Source organism: Athene cunicularia (assembly GCF_003259725.1).
Source record: "Athene cunicularia isolate RWA chromosome 1 unlocalized genomic scaffold, athCun1 chr1_part1, whole genome shotgun sequence".
Classification (NCBI taxonomy): Eukaryota; Metazoa; Chordata; class Aves; order Strigiformes; family Strigidae; genus Athene; species Athene cunicularia.
The window spans coordinates 22,338,881-22,359,791 of record NW_020799091.1 but is presented as its reverse complement, the minus strand read 5'-3'; the positions used below and the strand labels follow the sequence as shown (position 1 = coordinate 22,359,791).

Sequence of the window (20,911 nt, the reverse complement as noted above, 5' to 3'; positions counted from 1 at the left end):
TCCCACCCCCCCAAAAAAAAAACCCTAAACCAAACCCAAAGTAAAAAAAAAAGATTTTGGCTGGTGACTTCACAATGTGATAATGTATGTGAGAGGTCATAATACTCAGAAGCGCTATCTCTAACACTTGAGGAGCTGCTGTTGAAGGGAATTTTCAGAGACTTCGTGTTTCTTTTAGGTAAGTCTGGTAGCACTGGAGATGAGAGCAGTATTTAGTTAACAGACCATAATTCTCGGCTTTCTTAATTGTGACTAAGCAGGAAGCTATTAAAACGTGCTACAGACCTAATGGCATACAATTACTCTAAAAATATCTTAAGATTGTTCTCTTAGAAAAGGCTCTGAGGTTAATTCTAAATTAGGCTATAAAGCTACCAGAGTGTTTGTGCTTCTCTGCCCACTGCATGGTAATAATTTTTGCTTCTACGTTCTTCAGCAATACAGTTGTGAATTACGTAGCATTCAAGTACTCTGAAGTTATGGCTGTACAAATAAATGAGACCGTGTCGGGAAACGATCTTGGACACAGGAGCCTAAATACTCTATTGCATTAAAGTACTGGAATAGTTCCTGACATGATTTTTGAACTCAGTGCTCTTACTAATAATTACTGAGCCCTGTTTGGTGGTTTAGAATAAACCGAGAGTGATTCTCAGTAGGGAATTTGGGTGTGACGTCTTTCCACACACAGAGCGCTCTGAAAGTTACTGTTTAATATGGCCTACTTCTTTTGTCAGGGAGCTTTTCTGTTGGAGAACTGTCATAGTTGCATAGTTTTCTAGTGTAAGTTGTAGCTCAAGTTCTTCAAATCCATGATGGAAAATTTTGCATGCAATAAGAAACTGATGATTTCCTTTGAGGGTAGTGAATGCTAGAAATCTTCCTCAGTATGCTTGTCATTTGAGTTGGTATCATGCAGTCTCTTGATGCCTGCTTAAATCTATTCTGGAGAGAACAATGCACTTCTGTGGTTTGTCTCCAGTAGAATAGGATTCATTCTACTGAGATGCTTGTAGTATCTCTTTTAGGCTGGACTAGTCTAATTTTTTTCTGTTCTGGAGCAAGATTTAGTGTGGGTGATAGATGAACATGAACAGGGAAATGATGTGGGTTAAAAGTAGCTCTGGAAAAATAGTACTGAAGTCTATGGGGAGACATCAGCTTGAAACTTGGTAGCTGTGAAAACAGTTGTTGCACGTAATGTAATGGGGTTTAAAGTGAACAGCTGGAGGTGAGGTGGCTGGGATTGGAGTGCCAGTTTACAAGCATTGCAACTACTTGTGAAGCTGGCTCCAATCTTTGAATTCTGTCTAAATTAGCTGACTAAAGTACTGGGCACTATAGGTCTGTTATTGCTCACCTTATTGATTCAAGGTTTTGGAGATACTTTTGTAATCTTTGTAATAATTAAAATATAATGGTCTGTAAGTATATATGTCCCTGACTCATATAATTTTCTGTAGTAATGAACTGATATAAAGTACTAGATTGCAAATTACTACAGTTATTACAGAAGCAGATGTGACGAGTGAGCAGTTGTCTTAAAACCCGACCGATGCTTGGGGACATACAAACAGCACTGACCATTGCAGATCAATTAAGAATGGGTTTCTAAATATCCTGTCTTTCTTTACAGCAAATTACTCATGCCCACAACACAGTATCAAACTTCAAGAGATTCCATGGCCGTGCATTTAATGATTCTTTTGTTCAGAAGGAAAAAGAAAAGTTGAGCTATGATTTGGTTCCTATGAAGAATGGTGGAGTTGGAGTAAAGGTAAACTTATGGTGTATCTTTTTTGGTTTTACAGCTAAATGTAAAAGTTTACATTTCAACATCTAGTCATGAAAATATTGAATTACCCTAAAGATTTTCTTTTAACCTTTCAGTTAAGTAGAGCTCTTGTATTAATAGACAGCTTCATCTTTAAATAGTGGATATTAACTATCAAATTAAGGTTCATTTGCAAGTAATTGCTGAAATGTGATCTTCCCTGTTGGCAAATTGCACATCCAGCTCAAACATACCGGCAGAAAAACTGTTAAGATAATTGTGAGGTCATATGGCTTTATTTCAAAGTATTAACCTTTCTGTCACTCTTGTGTGAATGCATTGTGACAGTCTTAATTACGAGGTTACAAATTCTTTATAAAATAGTAGGAACTTTTCTTTAGAATAATTGCTGTAAATGAGTGATGTGCTCATCTTTAGTGGACTGCCTGGTATAAGTTACTTTCAACAGATGTTCAAAAGCAGTTCGCACCACATTGCAGGCTTGAGTCTTGCTTACATTTCACAGGATTTGCTGATACAATGTCAGCTTTTCCTAGAATAGGTGCAGTTAATAACTTTGTATTCGTTTACAGAAGTATATAAAAATACTGATCATGCTGGTGTAAGAGATGCTGCTGCTTCACTAATGAGGACCCTAGCTTGGGGCTGTGTATTTAGTTTGCTGCTTTTCTCCATACCTTGAACTGGTGCCTTAGAACTTAAGTATAGATCAGGTCTAGGTAATAGATAACAGAAGAGATTAGAAAGGATTCTCTGACTTGAAGAGTAGTCAGGCATTACAAAAGAGGAGATGATTTTTCTGATTATCTGTTAAATCTCACAAGTCACAAATATAAATTCAAACATAAATTAATGTTTTCCTTTAATTGCAGGGTGTGTAGGAGTTTTACTTTATGAGAAAGTGTAGTATTGGGAGAACAGTGCTACTTTGTATTTCTCCTTTGTTCCTCACACTATTTGGAGAACGAATTAGTGGTTTTTTTTTCTGTTTGACTGTGGTTTAAAAGTTTTAAGAATTGATTTAGGAAGTAACATTCAGTAAGACTGGGATGTTTTGAGAACAATTTTTCTATTAAAACTGAGGTGTATGATTTTTTTCCCCAAATTGGACAATGTGAATAAAAGGTGAGTGCTGCTTTCACTTCATTGTTGCCATTTATTCTATTACACAGGAAAATGGTGGCTCAAGAATAATTTCTTAGTAAAGGAGCAACAAATAAAGCTTCTGCAAAGCTTCATCTTAAGTTTTTAGTTGTTTTATGTGCATAGGTGAACTGTTGTTGCACAGTTCTTTTGGAGACTTCACATATTTGAGCAGAAGCATAAAAATGTTAGGGGGAAAATACTCAGCAAGTAATTCTGGACTCTTTTGCAGTTGGCAACAGTTTGAAAGTTGACAGCTGCTTTTACTTTTTTTGTCATAATGCTGGGTGATAATGTCTAGCTTTAGTCACATTTTAGACTTGTGTCACTTCTTAAATCCCTTCCTAGGTACTTCCTTCATTTACAGAGTTGATACAGTTATTGATGTTTTAAGTCTGTGAAAATGGAATTATTGCTTTGTAGATCCTCAACTGGAAAATTAAATTGTAAAGTGAAGTTCTATAATGAGATAACTAAGCATGTCATGATTGAGAGAGTATTAATCACCAGTGTATTAAAAAACATTAAATGTAAGTAATTTTTCCTCTAGTTGAAATAATGGAATTATTTTACCTATTTCTTCTATCCAGGTCATGTACATGGATGAGGAGCACATCTTCAGTGTTGAACAGATATCAGCCATGTTATTGACTAAATTAAAGGAGACTGCAGAGAGTAACCTGAAAAAGCCAGTAACAGACTGTGTTATTTCTGTAAGTAATTGTAGTGCTCAGGAACATTATGTCTTTTAACTTCAGCTATTGAGGGCATTTTGTTTCTATTCGTGTAGAGTGAAAAAGAACACTGCATAAGCGCTTACAAAGGGATTATTCCTAACTAGTTTTAGAACTTTTGGCTTCAGAGAAATTTCAGGGCTGCTTCCATATTCTAGACCCTGACCCACTTCATGAACTCATTTTTTTGGAGATATCTGAACTTTTGAACCCAGAACACTTCTCAGATCCGGATATATACCCTTCTGCTGCATCTTGTTTCTATGACTAAGTGCACTAATTATTCATTGAAGACACCTTTGTTTATCAAAGTTTGCCCTCTGATGGCTGAGAACCTTAGTTTCTGTCCTGTTTATGTTCATCCTCTGTCAGTTAACTTTTTTCAATTCATGACTGCACAGAAAATGACCTCAGGTAAGAACAGTCATTCCATTGCAAAGCCTGAGTATAAAATAACATCTGTCTCCATGTTCTCAATGACTCTGAACAAGTCTGTCTCACATTACATCTAGGAATATTTAGTTATGTTATTAGAAGAGCTTGTTTCCAGTCGATACCTGGAAAGTTGGTGTCTTCTAATAATGCCATTTCTGTCCCTGAGGATATCAGAACTCACTGTCCAACACCAGTGCTAGAGATCTATAACATTTTCAACAGTGTATTCCTTCAGAATCTCTTACCACTTCTTGCCCAAAGCGATTTTGGATAAAAACAGATTCTCTTTATTCATTATACTTTATTTCTTTGCACCTCTCACATCTATAATATTGCTGTACTTTTTTATGCTCTTTATTGGACAGGAGTACATCTACTAATTCTGATGAAGGTTATTCCATGTCGCTGTCTCCATAATACCCAGTTTCACATTTTGCACCAAAAATTAAGCTTCCTAGCATTTGTATACAAGTAGCTGATTTGTTTCTTGCTAGTTTGTGCTCATGTAAGGTAGCTGATGCTTGTTTAATTCTATCTTGGCTTGATTGAACAGAATGTTTGAAATCTTGATTCAGTACAGTAGTTGCATGTTAGAAAACTTGCAGTGAGCAAGCATCTTCCTCAAAGAGGAGGAATAGGTGCAATTTTTAAATTAATACTTTCAGATAAACAGTGTGATGTCTTATTGTCTGGAAATAAATTCCCATTCTAACCTTTCTTCAGGTTCCATCATTTTTCACGGATGCTGAAAGAAGGTCACTTCTGGATGCAGCTCAGATTGTTGGATTAAATTGTCTTAGATTAATGAATGACATGACAGCAGGTAAGTAGAATAAAACAACAGTTTCTGCAAATGAAAGGCGTGATAGAGGGTGCATGTAGTTACTCTAAGAAACAGGCCTGACTTGAAAAATCAGACATTGGACATAAATGTTCTAAAAACTTGTTGCTCTTCTCTTGATCTGCAGTCTTTCATTTTAATGTCTTCTGTGTGAAGGGGTAGAAGAGATGAAGCTTTAGTGATAGTTATCTCCCTGAGTACTATCTCCTTTGCTAATCTGTTTGGAACTCTAAATTGGTAGAACAAAGAGTTTATTTGGTCTTTCTTGGAACAAACATTGCTACCCTGTCTTCTTGCATTTTTCTGTTTGTGTTTGAGAGCATTTGTTCCCCTTTTTTAAATGGCATAATAATTAGCACTTATTTTGTGGGGGAAGGGTTGGAAAGTAGAGGTCTGTACCAGGAGGTAATTGCTTTCCTGTTCCTGCTGCCCACACTAGTTAGATAAGTAGGGAAGAGTTTACTTTGGGAGAATGTTTCCACGTGAGCGTGTTTAGTGTACACCGGCTGGATTCATGCTTTTGAATTTTATATTTTATTTTTTTAAGGAGTAAAGCAGTCTTAAATATGCATTGATGGAGTGACATCTTAATGTTTTTCCAGAACCAGTTTCAGATGAGTATCTACATGGTAATATGTAAGATTTCTAGTAAACATAGTTGTTCCATCATTATTATGATCTTTACATTGAACACTATGTATTTGCACCTAATGAAGAGGAAATCTGACAGTATCATTGCAAAAGCCATAGGTGCATGTTTCTGTTATCTAGCTTTAGCTTAATTCTTTGTTTATATGGCAGAGTGCTACAGAGAACATGTGGTAGTGTGAATTCTTAAACTGGGTAAGTGTGGACCCCATAGTAGGTACACTGTCCCATGGGCCTGGATTCTTCTGAGTTACAAGGTTTGTACATCTTTAGGGTGACTGGAGAGAGGAGGAGCAAGTATAAAATCCAACCCTCTATTTTTAACCTTCAAATTCCGTTTTCAAAATGTTTATGAAGAAACTGTATCAGAAAGAAAAAAAGTTAGGTTAGCACTCAAAGTGTTTGCCAACCTTAGCAGTCAAAAGAGAGTACCTCTCCAACACCCTTCTGTATCAAAGCAAAAGTATTCCTTCACACCCAATTCAGAGATGCCCTCTCATGATGGGATGATAGAAGCCAACCAACAAAGGCACTGTCGCTTCCTTTCCGTACTGCAATGGCCATGCAAGAACCTTGAGAGCTTTTCAGGACTTTTTAGCAAGGATCTTTGGAAGCTTTGTAATTGGATGAACAGTCCCCAGATAAGCAGACAGATCTTTCATCCCCTTAGCAGCACCAGCAGCCTTTATTTGTGTAGTGCACAGCATTTCTAATTTTGTTTTCTTTACCTTGCAAGCCCTAATAAGTAATGTCCAAGTTTTTCTAATATTTTAAATGTAAGAACCTTTTATTGTATCTTTGGGGAAGGGGTCCAGAGGTATAATGCAGAAAAGAAAAATAATGGTTTAAGGTTTTTTAAACAAAAGGCAAATTCTGTTACGATTTATCAAGTTTTATTCATAAATTTATTTTTAGCTTGGAAAAAAGGGCAACGTGTTCAGTCTGCTCAAATACAAATGTTATGTGAATGAACAGATCAGTACACTATTTGAGTCAAACCTAGATCTCAAGGATATAACAGATACATTTTGGTTTTTTGTTTTAATTAACCACGTCTTAATGACTGCTTGTGGGAGGGATTGAGTGCTGTTATGGGTTTTTATAGACCCTGAAGAATCCACACAGATGAGAGTGGTGCACCAACTGCAGGGGAACTTCATTAGACACCAGAATCCATAAATATCAAGTCTCTGGTCAGTGGAAAACTTGCCTGTCCTTGTTTCAGATGGTCTGGAGCTTCTGCTTTTGATGTGGGAGAGAGAGTCAGTGTCCCTTTCTCTCAAAGTGAGAGAATGTCAGAGTGAATATAAAACATTGCTCTTCAGAGCACATATTCCCAGCCTTCCTTACCACTTTCTCTAATGCTCTAATTCTCTTGCCTGATAATCTGTCTAGTGTCCTGGCTGTTATCTTCATCTTGGAATTTTTTCATCATACACAAATCTACATTCTTGCACATTCTATCTCATCCCAAAATCAGCCTTTCCTATGTAACCATGTAGTCAAGACTATCTGGGATTTTATTTATCTTTAATCATGGTATCAGCCTCTTGCCTAGCTGTGATACTGCTACCCATCCAGAATGAATGCTGCTGCAAAACTGTGTTATCTCCTTTGTCTTCATCATCCTGTATTTACATATCCCACTGGCTTCTGTTCTACACTTTTGATGCACTTCACAAACTGTCCCTGCCTGATATTCTGTATAGACTGAGATTCTTCCCTTTTGCAGCCTCTGCTGACCATTTACACTATTCTCAGACAAAACCTTCATGCCTGGAAGATACTCCTTGTAAATACAAAACTGGATTTGGGTCTTATCATAAAGACGCTCTGTGCTTTTGATTACTATACAAAGCAAAAAAAAGAGTTCTTAATAAACAGACCAAAAGTACAAAACCCCTGAACAGGGTTGTTGCGTCTTAGTTTTGTGTGCTTAAATGCTTAGGTAGCATATACATGACTGAGGGAAGATGTTTGCCTCTTAGATCCTACATCACCTATTAATAGAATAAAGCTTTCATGTAGGTAAGATTTTGCATAGATATATGTCTTTGTCTTGCTGCTCTTGATCACTCAGCTTAACATTCACAGGGATGTGATGGCATGTGATTGGAGACTCACTAGAGATTGCATTGATAATATGACACTTACTTTTGCAGTGGCTCTGAATTATGGAATTTATAAACAAGACCTTCCAGCTCCTGAAGAGAAGCCACGGATAGTTGTGTTTGTTGATATGGGACATTCTGCATTTCAAGTATCAGCCTGTGCATTCAACAAGAGTAAACTAAAGGTAGTAAGATAAAATGAAAATAAAAATGTTGATCAGACATGAATCAAATAGCCTGTGAACCTGACTTATTTTTAAAATTCTGAAATAATTTAATGCATGGGAAGTGGCAGTGAGTCAAAAGGTGAGGATTTTTATCAGTGTCCTTAATTTCATTAGGGTAGTTTCAAATAGAGGCCGCAAATTCCTTGCAATAGACCAATACAAGATATATAATACAACTGCTATGATTTAGTTTGTTTTATTTAAATGATTGTGTGTATGGATTAAAATCGTGAATGCTTAGGATTGTCACCTAGTTACGTAGTTTCACTTCCACTGTGAAAGTGAAGGCAATTTTTGTCTGATGTGAATTGAAAAGCGAAGAGCAGTTTTTGCCTGATTGAAGTACTTGGGCCTGTGCATTGGAAGATAGGCTGACTTGTCTCCAGCCTTTTTTGAATAAAAGACTGCTGATATTGGAAGACTGCTATTCCATTTGATCTTTACTGAGTGCAAGACTGAATAATTGTGTTCTTTCAAACCAGGTACTTGGCACAGCATTTGACCCTTTCCTAGGTGGAAGGAACTTTGATGGAAAGCTAGTAGATTACTTTTGTGCAGAAATAAAATCAAAGTACAAACTGGATCCAAAAGCAAAAGTTCGAGCTCTTCTTCGTCTGTATCAGGAATGTGAGAAGCTGAAAAAACTAATGAGTTCAAATAGCACAGACATTCCCCTAAATATTGAGTGTTTCATGAATGATACTGATGTGTCTGGAAAAATGAACAGGTGAGTTTGTACAAGACAGGCAGTTGCTTTGGTGGCTGTATTTCTTAAACAAGTGTCTCTGTCCATGTTTGAAAGAAATTACTGTGCTAAAATTAAGCACAAGTGCTGAATAGCTGTGGCATTTTTGTAATGTTAGAATAACTAAGGCTGTGAAATATACTGTTCAGATACCTGAGCAACATTTCAGTGTAATAATATATGCATAAGAAGCTTGGATTCTTTCTGTAGAATGACACATCCTTAAAACCATGGATTGATGCGTGCAAACCAGACCCAGGGGGTTGGCTGCATATTTAGGCCTCCTGCGTATTTTAGGTAACCTAAATCCCATACTGCTCTTAAGATAGCAACAATTGGAACTTTGTTCCTTTTTCTGTTCTTACTTTACTGTGGATATTGAGAGAAACGGAGGACAGAGAAGGTGTTTATCAGGCATGACTTGATTGTGGCCTGAGGATAAAGGAAGTCTGTGTGTGTGTCTGTCTTGCACACACTGAGGCACAACTTAAGTTTGCGGTCACTGTTAGTTCTGTAACTACTGTCGAGAGGGCGGTGAGGTGGCTTTTTTCTTCCCTTCGGTATTTAGGCAACTAGTTTTTCATTGTAAAGGAAGTATCAATGTCTTCGGTATTCTTATCTGTACTCTTTGCTGAAAGGCAAATATATAGCACCTGCCCAAATAGTACCTTTTATCCTATTTAACTACATTGCTATCAGCACAGGAAAACCTGTAAGCAGCTGTTCATGTACTACCTTGTCTATGGCTGTCACTTCTGCCTACTCACAGGGCCTTGGCTTCAAGTCTCTTTGCAGTGTAGTTAACGAACCTGGTCAGCATTGGTTTAGAAACAAGAATACCAGGAAATCCTAATGGTGGGACAGGCATTGTTTGGTTAATTCTGTTTCTTTCCTTAGGTCACAATTTGAAGAACTGTGTGCTGACCTGCTGCAAAGGATAGAGATGCCTCTCCTTTCATTAATGGAACAAACACAACTGAAAGTGGAAGATGTAACTGCTGTAGAGATCGTGGGAGGAGCAACCCGCATTCCTGCTGTCAAAGAGAGGATTGCTAAATTCTTTGGCAAGGATGTCAGTACAACACTGAATGCAGATGAAGCCATAGCTAGGGGCTGTGCTCTGCAGGTATAGTACTGGCACACTTGATAAACTTAAGTGCTCTCAAGCAATGTAACTTCTGTGAAGAATTAGACAAGCATTTATGAGAAATGACAGAAGTGGTCCATTTTAAATTACACATACATGTTCACTGGGTCTTTTTATGGAACTATGCTGTTTAAAAAGTCCAGAGTATTCCTTTGTGGTGCAGTACTTTGCTAGAAGTTCTGATGTTGGGTGTATTCTGTAAGCAGCCCACTCCTCAAAAGGACAGGATCTAGGGATCTTTAGTGAGAAATCTAAGTCACTGTCAAGCTGAGGGAAGAGGTATTTTTAATCAACAAAATGTGCGAGAAGTATTTATGTAGAGCCTAAAACTACAATTTTGCTTTTTTTGATATCCAACTTTCCATCCATGTGAAACAGACTTTTACTCTATTTCCCCTCCACATATATTACACTTTCCAACTAGTGAACTATATTTTACAGGCAAACCACTCATTTTGTCTTCTTCCTTTTCTCCCTTTAGTTATTCTCTTAGGTCAAAGAAGAGAGGGTGACTGTTTCTTTACCCCATCTTGCTAATTGCTTTCCATCAGTAACAATCAGTTGTCTCCAGGGAAAGAAGCAGGACCTGTAGGATAAAACTACTTCTTTTAGGACTAAGTAATGCAGCACTTCCATTCTTTACAGTCCTGATGTTTGTTTAGACTGTTACCTTTTTTCAGAGGTTACAGTAAGAATAAGGCCAAAAGTCCCACTTCTATATGAGATTTCTGTTTTCTTATACTCTACTGAAATCAAGCTTTTCGCCTAGCTCTGTTTTAGTAAAGTCAACACAGTTCATTCTTGTTTAAAAATGTTTAGCTGTCTTGGCAGGTGGAGTAGAACAGTTAATCAACTTTAATGCATGTCTGGTTTGTTTGGTTTTTTTTAGTGTGCAATTCTTTCTCCAGCTTTTAAAGTGAGAGAATTTTCTGTGACAGATGCTACACCATTCCCAATATCTTTGTTGTGGAACACAGAAGCAGAGGACACTGAAGGGTATGTAGCTCAGACTACAGTTCTGTGAAGCTTTTGGCTTTCGTGAATCAAGGATAATGTTCTTGGTTGCATTTAAAATAGAATCTTGGCATTCTGATGCAGAAAACCCATAGGCTGTGCACCAGAGATGGTTGACAGTCTGTGGGAAATGCAGTTGCTGTCTAGGATGTACAGAGGTCCTAGTTAAACTTCAGTGAAGTTTTAAGTTCTAGAGGGATCTGTTCATACCTTTCTCATTCTTTATAATTCGGCCTTTTCTCTTTTAGTCTGTCTTCTGTGGAGATGTAGAACCTAATTGTTCTGTCACATGCTTCTGAGAGCAACCTATGGGTTCACATTCTAGGTGAAGCTCTTATTTTCTCACATTTGGGTTATTAGATGAGATCCTTACTTAGTTAGGAGACAAAACTTAATTGGAAATTAGGATCAGTCTGGTGTAATAGCGGACAGACCCTAGAGGAAGAACATAAAATAAAGCTGGTTGTCTTTCTGTCATATCAAGGAATGAATAATAATCTGGTGTCAGGGTTCTCAACTGAGCCACAGAAAGTAAATGAGTAAGGAATTAACAGGGCTATAATTAGCCTTTTGAGACTAACTGAGGAAGGGTGCAAATTATGATTTAAATTATGCTATTCTAAGATCAGAATAATGTCTTTGCAGGAAACAAATTTTGGAGGTCTGCTGATAGTCTGTCACTGAATTGCCGCCTACACCTGAACTTATTTGCTTCTGAGACTCAAAATTAGTGGAATAGGACAATTTCCCATTACAGCAGACAACAGTAAATTTTTTTCCTTGCAGTACAGTAGTGAGGTATCTTTCTGGAATTGTTCAGAAGGATAAATGTGTCAAAAACACGGTGATGTTTCTCTGAAGAGTTCTGACCCTAGATCAAAGCCTTTAAGCTCAAGTACTCTGCTAAAAGTGATGTTTTTCTCTTAATTATAGGGTTCATGAGGTCTTCAGCAAAAATCATGCAGCACCTTTCTCCAAGGTTCTTACCTTCTATAGGAAAGGTCCATTTGAGCTAGAAGCTTTTTATTCTGATCCTAATGAAGTCCCATATCCCGAGTCAAAAATTGGTAAGTAATTGTCCTGGAAATGGTGGTGTCTCACATTGTGTGGTCTTAAATCAGTTCTGTAACTGTTGTGTTACAGTATGGTTACGATGTATACACTTAGGTTTTTCTGTCTGAAACTCTCGGTTCTGTGACTCAACTCTCAGTTCTCCCATTTCATAGCTGACTGATTTGGATTTTTAAAATTTTTCTAGCTTCTAAAGTTGCTTCAGTCCAGTGGAGAAGTGAGGGAAAACTGTAGCCAAATGCCCAGTACTAAATTGTAGCTATCACTGCAAAAGATAACTTTTTAACTTTTATATTTTTCCTGCTTATCACTAAAGCAAGCTAGGAATACGTGAAAAATAAATATCACCTGCATATTAAAAAACCTAAAACATGTTTTGAGTAGCTGTTTGCTGTGTTTTCCTATACTTTTTGTGTTTGACGTAATGGTGGATAAGTTTTAATCAAGGCAGCCTGAAATAGTGGCAGCTACAAGACTACAGTATTGATTTGAATTGTAACGTTTATAAGGAGCTCTTTGATCCTTCTTGACAAATTACAACATTGACAGTGTTAACACAAAGAATTTATGGTGTGGTTTGTTAGAAAAAGATTGTGATGGTAAAGACAGGCCAATTAAATAATTGCCAATTAACTAATTGAGTTCTAAGGCAGTTAAATGTTGTATGTTTGCATATAAAATTAAGTTAAAGCTATTACTAGTTGTCAAGTAATTTCCTGGTTTTGTTAGAAAGCACAACTATTGGTTAACAATACACTTAAAATACAGTATCACTAGAACTGTAGTGTTAAAGATAAGCTTTATAAAAATTCTTTAAAATGGGTGGGAGAATACCTAGGACAAAAACATCTCCATCTGGTTTACCAATATTTCAGCTAATATATAATGCACTACAAAGGTACCAAAAACTGTTATCATAACAGGTAGCATCAGTTATTTTCTCTACTTTGAAGCAAACTATGTGGTTGTTTCACTGAGAGTCGACGTTCAAATACCGTATGCCTTAAAACCAAGCACAGTATTTTGTAGTTACAGAAACATCAGACTTCCTTTCTTGTTAACTCTTACCATAAAGACTGATAGTGGGATTTGTGAGTTCAATTTATATGGCTTTAACAAATGAGAAGGTGTTTAACTGCTCTTCCACAGACTGGTAAGAACAGAACTGAAAATCAGACTGGTTTCAGTTCACTCCTTGATTAACTCTTCTCAGAACAGAACTGTTAGCAGTACTAATGGGTGAGTCAGTAGTTCTGATGAGATTATCGAAAGGGTGGACAGGTCACAACTCTACTATTACTGGATTTACAAGAGAGGGGGAAATGCATTCTCTAGCCTGTGAAGTAAGCAGGTAAAAGCTTGTATGCTTGTGGTTCAGCTCTGAATAAGGAATGGCATATAGGTGTCAGGGGATGTGTGTGAAGATGTGTAGCCAGTCTGTGATGAAATCAGTGACCCTGTACTTTACAGCTATACAAGCATTGTAATCTCCAAGTCACTGGTTTGGTGATACACATACAACCATGTAGTAGGCAGGAAAAAATACATATGCTCTTAAAGTCAAGGAGATCTGACTATTCATTTACTGTTAAACTAGATGTCTGTCTTAGTTTCACAATGCTTGTTTTGGGTATTACAGGAGGTACAAAACAAGTTACATTCTGCTCTAGGGTAAAAGGTAATGGCAGGTTTACATGGATGTTAGAAGCTGAAAAGATCACTTGTACAACTACTGTTTCTATGTTGGGCAGTAGCTTGTATTAAAGACACACCACTTAACATTGCCATGATGTGTTCTCTATGAGAAGGGGGTGGTGTTCTCCTGGCTCTGTAATATCACCTATTTAATTCCACTGTGTGAGTAGTGATTCTTTTGTTTTCAGGTAGGTATGTTATTCAGAATGTGGCAGCCCAGAAAGATGGAGAGAAGTCTAAAGTCAAGGTGAAAGTCCGTGTCAATACTCATGGCATTTTCAGCGTGTCCACTGCGTCTATGGTAGAACCAGTTAAAAGTGAAGAGAGTGAAGATGTTGGTGTTGAGACTGAAGTGGAATCTCAGGACCAGAGGCCTATTGAAAACTCAAGTGATGTAAGTTGACCTTTCTTGTGTGAATGTCCTTACTAATGGAAGCGTGTTCTGCTGTTACATACTCTGGAAGAAAAATGCCTTCTAAGGAAGCAAACTGAGGTTAATTTTGAGATTTGTATAGCTGTCGGGAAATATAAAGTCTTTATAAGAACAGGAGAAAATTTGTGCTATCTCAAAACTGTGTGGATTTCAAAATCAAGTATTGGGTGAAGTGCCAAATAGCAGCAGGTGGGTTGCTTGAGGATGGGGTTTCTTACAGCTGCTATAGCTATCAGAGTGTTCCAAATGAGAACTTGGTTTGGATTATTAGTCATTCATGTTCTCTGTGTTAAAAGGATTTGTGTGTAATCCTTTGTATTAGTAAACTTTTTTGAAACTCTTTGTGAAAGGGAAAGCTGGATTGTGTTCTACAGCATTGAAGCAGGGTGGGGGGAACTGGGGAGTAATGCAGCATAGTTATGGTGTACATAGTGTTTTAATAGTATTCTGAGGGGCAAAAATCCTTACAATCTATGACTCAATAAATTAAAAGCCACTTTTTGTGAGAGAAAGTGTTAGCGTGCTCACACACACATGTGAGTATTACATGGCAAGCCTAGCACTGGTAGCGCTTTCACCAAGTCTTTCTGAACTGACACCTAGTCTGTATCTGTTAAAGCACATTTCTGCATATGTACAGAATGCTTTGTAGGGCACTTAATACAGTATGTATGTCAGAAGTGAAGTGCCCTATAACTTTTACTAAATACAAGTACATAGGCTTTCTACGTCCTTTGTGCCTGGGCTTTCATTTCAGAAAAATATCCAGCAAGAGAACAGTGAGGCTGGAACGCAGTCCCAGGTACAAACTGATGGTCAGCAAGCATCACAGTCTCCCCCTTCATCAGAACCTCCCTCTGAAGAAAACAAAATCCCAGATGTCAAGAAAGTGAGTGACCCTTTAACTCTGAAAATGTTGTGCTCTATAATGGTGGCTTTTAAAATGGTAACATACTCCAGGAAGAAGTAAGGAACTTGGTTCTCAGAACCTGTTTTAGTTTTTATGCCTCTGTGTGATGCTTTTGCACTCTGTATAAAAAATTCCTGCAAGAAGTCTTGATCTACCACTTCCCTGTCCTTATGCAGTGTTGTACAGCTAATTTGTTTGGGTTGCAGATGTTTCAATTTGTTTTAACAGCTGTTAGAGGCCAAACTTATTGGGTCTGCTGAAAGAAGTTGGGATCAGGAATTCATAAACCTAAGAATCTATGTGAAAAACATATGCCTTCATGGTATTGTCAGTAGTTTGCTCTTTCATCTGTATAGGATGAAAAATGTGTTGGGTTAAAGTCTTACCACTGTCAGCATCACTAGTGAAGTGCTAAGCTACATATAGGCATTTCTGAGAAAGCTGGAAATACACCATATGTCTGAGAAATGTTATTCCTGCAGCTCAGTACTTACTGTCCATGAAATAGGATGTAAGAAGACTACAATAGGAGGTGGAATCCCTGAAAGGAAAGTGCCTCACAAGTATATTTTCAAGATTCTGAGAGAACACAGAAAATCTCTGCATGTTCTTTCTGTGAATGTTTCTTTCATCATAGTGCTACCTCATCAGGAAGAGGTCAGGAAAATGATCTTTTCTTCTCTTCAACTCAGACAAATGAGAAGAAGGGTGATCAGCCCCCAGAAGCTAAAAAACCCAAGATAAAAGTGAAGAATGTGGAACTACCTATTGAAGCTAATTTGGTCTGGCAGTTAGGAAAAGATCTCCTTAATATGTATATTGAAACAGAGGTGAGTTGGTGTGGTTTAGACTGCTTTCTTGATTGCAGTTGTTAACCATTGATCTGCTTTTTAAGGCAACCTCTGATATTTTACTGTAACCCTGGAGTGTGGATTTAATTTACAGTGAACTAATATACAGTCCAACTTTAACACATAACTGACAGATGATAATCAGAAAGATTGAAGTGCTGTTTATAGCAATAATATCAGAGCCCTGATCTATGAAGTGTCATCACAGATTGGTTCAAGCTGTTGTAATCTAGAGAATTGCAACCCATTTCTTCAGGTGAGTCCACTGTGTAGCCATGAGACCTTCAACAGTTATGTGAGCCAAGGCCTCTGGAAGTTTACCATGTTTTACAGGAGCTGTGCTATGTAGCATGCTGTCTGAACACAGGCATTTTTAAATTGTTTTATGTGCTTATGCAGGGAAAGATGATTATGCAAGATAAACTGGAGAAAGAAAGAAATGATGCGAAGAATGCAGTGGAGGAATATGTGTATGAGTTCAGGGACAAGTTGTCTGGACCATATGAAAAGTTTGTTTGTGAAAAGGTAAGTTATTATTTTAGGAGAGTCTCTGAAAATACTGATACCAAATATCTATCTTGTATTCCTTGGTCAAACTTTCTCATAGCCACCCTGGAAATAGCTGAAAACTCATTTGAATGATGGCTGGGACTGATTCAGAATTAGGTTCAGGTTTAGAAAATGGTACACATCCCTGAAAATAAATGTTGTCAAAGGGAGTAAAGTTTTGTTTCCAGATAAAGTTGGTGACTAGGAGGGGAAGCTGTGTTCATAACCACAAACATGAATTAAAGTTGCACCCCAAGCACTGGCCTAATCAAGGGCAAAAGATTTTAAATGCTGCTTATGTTCTAGATGTGTGTTTATCAGTTCAGAAGCTGGTGTGGTTTAAGTGACTACTTTAGGTAAAAGCTGCAGTAGAGAAATGTAATTTTTATGTAGGAGTCTTAAGAATTATTCTGCATATTTACCAGTGTCCTGTCACTGCAAGACGCAGTCAATTGGCGCATATTTTGTTTGACATGTTGAATTATATTGACATGTAGGATCTGCGGGGATTCTCTGCGCTCCTAACAGAGACAGAAGGCTGGCTGTATGAAGAGGGTGAGGATGAAGCTAAGCAGGTGTATGTAAACAAGTTAGAGGATTTAAAGGTAGGTCTGTTAGTATGCCCAAAATGCACAATTTCCAAAATACCACACAAAACAACGTTAATGAGTATTAATGAATTGCATAACACATAGGAATTGCTTTTTCTAGAAATTAGGTACTCCAATTGAAATGCGCTATCAAGAAGCAGAAGAACGACCAAAACTGTTAGAAGAATTGGAACACAGGCTCCAGTATTATGCTACAATAGCTGGGGAATTCAGAAATAAAGTAAGTGGCCTCAGAGTACCTTTCTTTTTACCACATAGTGTTTCACCGAGGCTCACCAGCTGGGAGAGGCTTCAAATTCACTCTCAGATGAGCTGCAATCTACTGTTATATAGGTCACAAATTTAACACTGCAAATGTTTCCCAGTGCTCAAAAAATCTCTCACAGTATATAATTTCTTCAGTTGCTTGGTACTTCTGGATGTTTTCAGGCCAAAAAAGACATATTTATAAAGAGTGAGGGTTAGTCTGTGGGTCTGGTCTAATTCTTGATCTTCTAAAAGTTAATCTGGGGGTGGGTTTTTTTTGTTTTGTTGTGTTGTTTGGTGGTTTGTTTTTTTTTTTTGGAAGTGTGCTCTTCCACTTCTATTGGGAACAAGAATTGTGCTATGGTGAGAAGCATTAGTGTAAAAGCTTCTCAGGATAACCTTAAAACATCCAGCTTTGTTATATACAGGTTTTTGGGGTTTTTTCCTACTGGTACTTGAAGATTACTTTCTTGATAATCATTCCTGTCTCTTGAAAATTTACTCCTTGGGTTTCAACTTAATGAGCTCTAATAGGACAGTTCACAACACTCATGCTAATCCAGTTTGAGACTTGCATCAGAAACAATTATTTCCTCACAGCTATAGATCACAAAATTAAGTGAAGTCATTCAGTAGTATTACAGTCTTGAAATAACTAGCGTGATTGAAAATAGTACATTTAAGACTTGAATCCATATTTAGAATTCTTAGCTAAAATCATAGGTTGTGTTTCTGGGTAGGTCATTCTCCTGGTATCAACTATTGGTGTAGCTGGCACTGTAGGGAATGCACCTGAAGTTGAACAACTCTGATCCTTTCCCTTCTTGTGTACAGCAGAATTGCACTGTCTGTACTACCTTGGGCTCTCCAGGAGGAAGGGGACAGTTTTCTTTTTTTAACAGCTCTCTGAAGAACTTGTCATATTTCATTGCATGACCTGTTTGAAGCCTTTATTCTCTCTGTCAATTAAGTTTTGTATTTGATTATTGGGCAAAGAAAGCTTTATTATGACATCTGTATTTCTTGTTGCGTCTTCCTGCAAGAAGATCTGGCTTGTTGCCATCTATTTTGTAAATCAGTCAAGATTAGAAATTGTAATTAATTGGGATAGTTTTGTTGGCATAAATTGATGACAGTAAACTTGACGTTATTAACTAATACAAAATTTTTGTATTTGGACAGGATGAGAAATACATTCATATTGATGAAATGGAAATGATGAAAGTAGAGAAGTGTGTTAGTGAAGTGGTAGAGTGGATGAATAATGCTGTGAGTGCACAGGCTAAGAAGAGCTTAGATCAGGATCCAGCTGTGCATTCCAGTGAAATTAAGGGAAAACTACAGGTAAGTACACTAAGAAACTAAGTTTAGAGGCTGGTGCTAAAGCTAGGCTGATACCTGTCCCCCTCCCTCCCCCAATTTCATCTTACTGTTCCAGAGTTCTCTAAAAGTTAATTAGATTGTATGGACAGAAAGAGAATCAGTAGAAAGCAGAGGAACTGTGCTATACTGTATACAATTCTATGCAGCTTATTGACATTTAATGTCTTTCGGTCACCTTAAACTTAGGTTGTTTTTTGGTGTTACTTGTAGGCACAAAATAGTCATGTAAAAAACTCATGTGAAATCCAAAATACTAAGTTCAAGAACTTTGCCCACCAAACTTCAGAAAGTAGACCAGTTAATGTATTTCAGGAAACAATAAATACTTGTCAGTCCAGACTCAGTGAAGTAAATACAGAAGCAAGTTTCAGACAGTTTTGGACACAGGACTCTTCACACTAGTCAAGATGGTGTCCTAGATAGATAGATAGATAGATTTATATATATATTTTTTTATATATATATATTTTGACTGCATCTTTTCCCTTTATTTTAGGAATTAAACAATGTCTGTGAGCCTGTTGTGACACAACCAAAACCAAAAGTTGACTCTCCTAAGGAAGAAAACCCATTAAATGAACAGAGTGATTATAAAACTGAAGATATGGGGGATGATGACAAAAATTCTGAAAAGCCTCAACAGAATGGCGAATGTCATCCAAGTGATCAAAACACCATTAGCATGGACTTGGACTAAACCACTGCACTTCCAGCAAGTTATTTCATCCCATGACAGAAGATATTTTTGCTGTCATATGTGGTGGGGGTGGGAATGCATTGTTTTGGGAACTATTTATATTTTTTTCTTAAGATTTGTCTGGGGTATGTTGTGTTATGGGAGGAAGAATAGTAATAGTGTTGGTCATGACTATCCTAAAAGGAAAATTGCCTTGGTAACTTTCAGATTCCTGTGGAATTGTGAGTTCATACTAAGCTTCTGTGCAGTATTTAACCATTTGCATCACTAAAGATGAAAAGAAGCTCTTGCTCTGAAATATACTGCTCCTTCAAAAGGTTATAATCGAAACCTTCGTAGGCATTTGTAGATGCCAAGGTAGTTTTCTTTCGTCTGGACATCTAATTGGGTATGTCAGTAAAAAGCCAGTGTCTGTCCCGTTCATAAGGACTTCCCAGGAGAAATCCTTCTGTTGTAAGGTTTTTGATTCTTGCAATCCAAAGCACTTATCAGATAATAAGATGGTGAAATGTGTTAGTAGCATGCAGAAACACTTATGTTTCATCCCTTGCTAAACAATACATTTTTCATGTGGGGTACATAAAATGAAGGAAATGCTAATTCTGTTAGTGTTACTGTGAAGCTTATCTAATGAGCTTTAAAATAAAGTTCATTTTACTGGTATCTCCTGGCTTGTTGGGTTTAGCTGTTTTCAGTACTTCTGATGTAAGTGTTGCCCTTTTCATGGTTTGTGACAGACTGCTACTTTATGTCCCTGCACACAAGAGTCAAAGTCTTAAAACTCTCACACTTAGCACACAACAGTTGTGCAGTGAGTTGAAAGTAACTCAGCTGCTTAATAAGTATTCTTTGCCCCAAGGGTTGTACCTGACAGAACCTGGAAATTTAACAGATGTTAAGGTATAGGACAAAATTTATAACACACAGAACACTATAGCTTAGAGACAGTAATCTGCAGTTCAGAATAAGATGTTAAAACCTGACTGAATACTTAGGCCAGGCTCTGCTGCCTTTTGTTACAGACTAAACTGAAATAATGAGATTTCAGCCAATTCTGCTGAGCAAAAGTAGCTCTGGTTAGACCTTGGTAAAGGTTTTAAAAATTCAGAATTCCTCTCAAATTGCTTTAGTCTATCGAAGAAGCTTATTTTTAGGTACTTGGAGCAAGGGAGGATGCTGAAAGACTGTTTGAATCCTCTGCTTTATACATCAGATTACACTAGGGAATCAGGCACCTGAAATACTGAGGGAAGGATTTTTCTTGGAAGCATATTTCAAAGGGTGTTACCTCTACTGCTGCACCGGAGCACAGACCCTGTATGTAAGCATGTGGCACCAGGTGCTGTGTCGCTAAATGCAAGATTTTTTTTTTTTTTGAATAGTGTAGATCCAGCGGTATTTTGTCAGCAACAAAACCAAAAGGAGAAAAGATAAATTAGTCCCACTAGAGCTGCTGAGGAGGGATTACGGGTGAGAGGACTGGTGCTTTCCAGGGCCAACTAATCCTACTCATGGCGAGTGTTGCTACTTTTAGCAGCACTTGAGTCTTCTCACAGCCTGGGGCAGGAGAGTGCAGTGTGTGCAGCTTTCCACAGTAGTGCCTGATTTTTCTTCGTTGGGTGCAA

General features: G+C 37.6%; 1 protein-coding gene across 3 annotated transcripts in view; it reads left to right on the top strand.

Annotated features, from left to right (window-relative positions):
• Positions 1–19,956, top strand: part of HSPH1 (heat shock protein family H (Hsp110) member 1) — a 21,607-nt gene extending 1,651 nt beyond the window's left edge. Inside the window, exons 2-17 of one of the 3 annotated variants that reach the window (XM_026844953.1) lie at positions 1,637–1,777; positions 3,529–3,651; positions 4,831–4,930; positions 7,759–7,892; positions 8,417–8,661; positions 9,577–9,805; positions 10,716–10,822; positions 11,774–11,907; positions 13,795–14,000; positions 14,797–14,928; positions 15,642–15,779; positions 16,200–16,325; positions 16,847–16,954; positions 17,061–17,180; positions 18,389–18,550; positions 19,086–19,956. In XM_026844953.1, the coding sequence (XP_026700754.1) occupies positions 1,751–1,777; positions 3,529–3,651; positions 4,831–4,930; positions 7,759–7,892; positions 8,417–8,661; positions 9,577–9,805; positions 10,716–10,822; positions 11,774–11,907; positions 13,795–14,000; positions 14,797–14,928; positions 15,642–15,779; positions 16,200–16,325; positions 16,847–16,954; positions 17,061–17,180; positions 18,389–18,550; positions 19,086–19,286 (2,292 nt within the window). In that variant the 5' untranslated portion in view covers positions 1,637–1,750 and the 3' untranslated portion in view covers positions 19,287–19,956. Of the gene's footprint in view, positions 1–1,636; positions 1,778–3,528; positions 3,652–4,830; positions 4,931–7,758; positions 7,893–8,416; positions 8,662–9,576; positions 9,806–10,715; positions 10,823–11,773; positions 11,912–13,794; positions 14,001–14,796; positions 14,929–15,641; positions 15,780–16,199; positions 16,326–16,846; positions 16,955–17,060; positions 17,181–18,388; positions 18,551–19,085 lie in introns of all 3 variants that reach the window. The other 2 variants (XM_026844962.1, XM_026844971.1) reach the window with 2 other exon arrangements.
• The last annotated feature ends 955 nt before the right edge of the window (positions 19,957–20,911 follow it).